Genomic DNA, 4,834 nt, shown 5'->3' on the forward strand with positions numbered 1-4,834 from the left:
ATATATATATATGGCCCCCAATTTCTAAATATGGATTTGAATTTAGGAATTTTATTTTTCAAATTTAAGTTATTCCATCTGTTATTGATTTTATTTTTAAAGTGAATTAATTTGCGATCTCGTCTTCTATAGGAGGAGAGAAAATTGGATTTTTATAATCTCAATTAGACACTGAATTGTTTTATGCTGAGCTAATATTTGTGATTTTTTTTTCTCTTATATGACACCACATAAGACAATGGAGAAAAAGGATTCATATAGCCGACATCACGTAGTGGGATCTAGGCTTTGTTGTTGTTTTATGTTATTTTATATGTGTGGCATATTAAAATATTTATAATGTTAGAGTGATAATTTAACATCGTAATATTGTACGATGATTTAACATAGGTAGATAGATAAAAAAAAAAATATGAGATGAGATATATGAGATGAGATACTTAGATTTTTCTATAAATTCACGAGGATGGATTAATTAAAATAGTTAACTATGTAATTAGGCGTACAATGATCTACCATTCCTTAGATTACAGAAAATTGATTACAAGATGTTTTTGAAATAATAATTGCTTTGAAATAACCCAACATGTATAATTGTTAAGAATAATTGAGATTAAAACTTTTATAGTCTACTTAGAATAGTCGTGTTGGGTAGGTTACGATAGTCGCAATTGGCTATATAAAATGTTGATCATATAAATTGTAGTTGAAGTCTATTATATTTGTAGTAGAGCTAGCCAAGTCATAGTTGGAGGCTATAATAGCTGTAATTATCTTTAAAAGTCATAGTTGTAGGAGATTGTAATGGTCATAGTAGGTCGATCAAAGCCATAGTTGATGATATCCAACAATGGCAGGTAGTCCATGATGATCTCTAGCAGTTGATGACAACTTTTGGTAATAGATAGCGAACTCTGGTGATCAACAGCTATCTTGGGTGACTATTGACAATTGTTGAGATTTTAAGAGTTAAGCTTTAGTAGTCAGCTGGATCTTATCTTTCTATTCTTCCCTTCAAATGAAGAATAAACTCCTATTTATAGTTTGTAATAAGATATTTTGATAAATTTGTTCAATCTTCTAAAACACTCAATCAAATAATTTAAATTGATTCCATTGATCATGTAATTTTTATAACATTTTTGTGTTTGAATGATATAGAGCTTGTTAGATTCTTCTCGTTGAGAAGCTAGATTTAACTATAAGCATGTCAAATTATAGGATCGTTTTGTCTTCTAATTGGTGCACTAAAGCTTTCAACAACACTTATTGTTGGAAATGGGTTTGCTTGTAATCAAACTGTATCATTTTTAATGTCGTTAGATTAGTCTCATCGAGACAAAAAATTATTACGTACGGACTCCGAACGTAGAGATACGTCCAGAGTCCAATGAATTACCTTCACGAGGAGCTGACAGGAAAAAAAAAACTCGTTTTCATGTGATCTGGCACGATAACACATGGTAATATTCCTCTCGTGTTATTCAACGTTATTCATGTGTTATTGTGGTGGTATTGATGTGTTATTGTGTTATAATACCAGAAATATTCTCATAACACAATACTACATGCATATCAACACAATAACACTTGAATAACACAGAATAACACGGGGAGAATATTCCCTTGTGCCAAAACGTTTTTTTTGTCACCTCTACGTGACGTGATTTTATTAAACTACGGACGTATCTCGATGTCTAGAGTTCATACGTAATATTGGTTCCATTGAGACGCTCGATTTTACTATAGATTTATTGCAATTGAGACCCGGATGATCGTAAATGCAAATTCAATCTTTTATTACTCAAACACATCAAGATTCGTGCTTGATGATAAATACTTGCTGATGACACATTAATACATAAAAAAAATTCGGTAAAAAGAAGAAAACAAAATTATTCATAATCTCTCACTTATATATATATATAGATTTACGGTCGTCAATTCTTATGTATTTATACATTTAGCATTTAAATTTTAATTTTTATATGTCATCTTATTTATGCATCAAAATGTGTATTTTATTTTTTAAAATTTAAAATAATCATATTTTTTAATATGATATGAAAGAACTGGATGGAATAAATATAAAAAAGAAAAATGATATAAACACATAGAAATAGGGTGGTATGTATGTAAATGCCTCATAAAAAAACATAGCATAAAAAGTGATTTTTTAAGGAAGAAAAAAATATTTAGTTTCAATAAATAAGAATACTAATCTATATTTTTTAACAAACTAAATTTTTTGACCCAAATCGTATATCATTCCTTATGCTTTAGGTTTCGTTTTTTTTTTCTGCTTTTTATCTGCTGAGCAATATCTGGATTATTTTTAAAATAATACTCTACAAACATAATATTTACATTCTAAAATTTTTTTTAAAAAAATTTGTGTTATGGTATGGCTCATATACCATATAGGGACAGATGATGGATTGAAGCGGATCGGAAAAATCTGTCCAAATTGGGAAGTTACGTGGGTTGGGATGCGGGGGCAAAACCCCGCGGTATAGTACAAGGGTAATGTTGTAATTACATATTGTGCCTAAGGTTTACTCCTGGGGTTATAAATAGGTCTGTTAGTAACCCCAGGAGACATCCTCTATTCTGTAAACTCTTTTCTGAATATTGAAAGGAACTCGCCGCTCTGCTCCCGAGGGCGTATGCATATTTTCCGAACCTCGTTAAATCTCTGTGTTCTTCTGGATTTGTGTCGTTCTAGTTTTTCTTCACCGTAATTTTCTCAACAATTTGTAAATTCAATAACAATATAAGTGAAATTTGGTAGTTCTAGAAAGCTTAAAATCATAAACTAAACTACAATTTTTATCCTTTGCCATGCTTAACCATCAAAATTTTTACAAAAGTAACTAAAATTAATCTAATTCCAATTCAAATACTATTATAATCATTTCATAAATATTTTTTCTAATCACCGTACCCCCAAAAAGATGAAGATTTCAACAGAACAGCAAAGTCCTCTTCGCCCATTTCCCAATACTAACACACAGTAATTCTAATATAAAAATACTAAACGACACCACAATGCAAACTAAAAGCACTTTTAACTCATAATCAAACAGTATCGGCGACAGCAAACCAACCCCTCAATTTTTCAGCTCCTTCTTCTCCTTCTCCTCCCCCTCTAGCTCAAAAGCAGATACAGGGAAGGTTCGAGAAAGCCCCGCCGGAGTCTTGAACGAAATCTTCCCAGACGCAGGATCGTCAATATACATTTCACAGAGAGTGATCCAAATAAGAATCTCCTTACTCTTAACTCCGGTGATCTTCTTCATGCGGCGATCCTCCACAAAAGCGGTGATCTCCGGAGCGTAGGAGACGAGCCGCCCGATTTTCTTGAAGGTGTGATCGACGCGCTTCTTCTGCTTGAGCCAGACGAAGCCGGTTTCTTGATTGTAGCCTACTTCCTCGAGCTCGTTGAGTGGAAGAAGGCCGTTGGGGAGGTGCACTCGCTCGAGAAGCTCGATTGATTTCCTACTGCAGAGCTCTGCACCATGGTATATTTCGGCGTTCTCACGATGAGCGTCGATTGAATGAACAGTCGACATGGATTAGGTTTAGGGTTTGCTCGGGTGCTGCTCTGAGTTGCAGAGATTGAATTGGGGAGAGCGCTGTGTGAAATGTTCGAGGTGAGAGGGGGTATTTGTACGTGGAAAGTGAGTTGTGATTACCAAAATGTCCCTGCATTTGAGTGGGAATTACGTGGCCTTCTGGGATACGAAAGAGGTGGCGGCTTAAGAGGACACGCAGGTGGTGATGACCATTAATTGCGGGGAGTAAAATTAAATCAGTGGATTTTTAAATTCCAAAATTAAAAAAATGGTCCCCTATCCATAAATATACATATCTAAGTCTTAAATTTTTATATTTATATCTATAATATTTTAGTATCATAAATTTGTACATAAAAATGAATATATAAGTGTTAAAATGTAAGTAATATTTTTATGTGATATTAAAGATTTATATATCATGCACAACAACAATAACAAGTCTATATATTCATGGGTCCTTTTCTAGATTGTGTCCTATTGAGTTTCAAATTTTCATTTCATTCTAGTAAATTAAAATTATTTTTATATAGCACGCCCAATTCTTTTTAGGTCTACTTTCACCTTTCTTACCATAAGTCATCTAAAATTTCTACTCTCCAAAAATGATCATTAGATGATTTGACTTTTAATGTTAACAAACCATATATGATGTCTCTCTCTAATCTTGTTTGTCATTGAAGCTACATAGGGATAAAAAGTTGACCCGACATGTCAACATGACTTGAACTCAATTTGAAAAAATATGGGTTAATGTTGACCTGAATATTTTACAAGTCTGGTTTGGATCAGAGAATTCAACTCGTTTATTATTTGGTTCAGGTTCAGTCTGAACATGAAAACCCAAATGACTCAAATAAGCACAAAAGTTTGGGTCAGTTTATTGGATCAAGCTCGAGTTTGGGTTACTGGGTCTAGCTGGGGTTCAGGTTGACCCTATTCGTTATGGTCATTTTCGGGTTAGACCCGAACTTGACCCGTTGACCTGAATTGATACCCATAGAGCTACACCACCACTTTCACAGATATATTTGTTTCACATTTTGTATCTAAGTGTAAAGCCACTAATCCAACTAAGGCTTCTTGTCTCAGCAACGTCACTAACTTACTTTAATGCTTCTCTTTTGAGTGTCATGCACAAGGGTTTAAAAATTGGATTGAACCGACCCATTTTACCACAAACTGATCCTAGGGCTAGTTTTGGTTCGGCTATAACCCTTTTTCTGCATTAGATTGCCCAGAAACCCATTGAATCACCG

General features: G+C 33.6%; 1 protein-coding gene across 1 annotated transcript; it reads right to left on the reverse strand.

The window, feature by feature from the left end:
- Positions 1-2,885: 2,885 nt before the first annotated feature.
- Positions 2,886-3,628, reverse strand: LOC110029705. The gene has a single exon (XM_020732125.1). It carries the CDS (start codon positions 3,570-3,572, stop codon positions 3,111-3,113), a length of 462 nt encoding a protein of 153 aa, XP_020587784.1. The 5' UTR covers positions 3,573-3,628; the 3' UTR covers positions 2,886-3,110.
- Positions 3,629-4,834: the final 1,206 nt, after the last annotated feature.

This window comes from Phalaenopsis equestris, unplaced genomic scaffold, assembly GCF_001263595.1.
Source record: "Phalaenopsis equestris unplaced genomic scaffold, ASM126359v1 Scaffold000600, whole genome shotgun sequence".
Classification (NCBI taxonomy): domain Eukaryota; kingdom Viridiplantae; phylum Streptophyta; class Magnoliopsida; order Asparagales; family Orchidaceae; genus Phalaenopsis; species Phalaenopsis equestris.

Excerpts from the sequence above, each read along its gene's own strand:
- LOC110029705 (XM_020732125.1), bottom strand. The coding sequence starts at position 3,572 with ATGTCGACTGTTCATTCAATCGACGCTCATCGTGAGAACGCCGAAATA.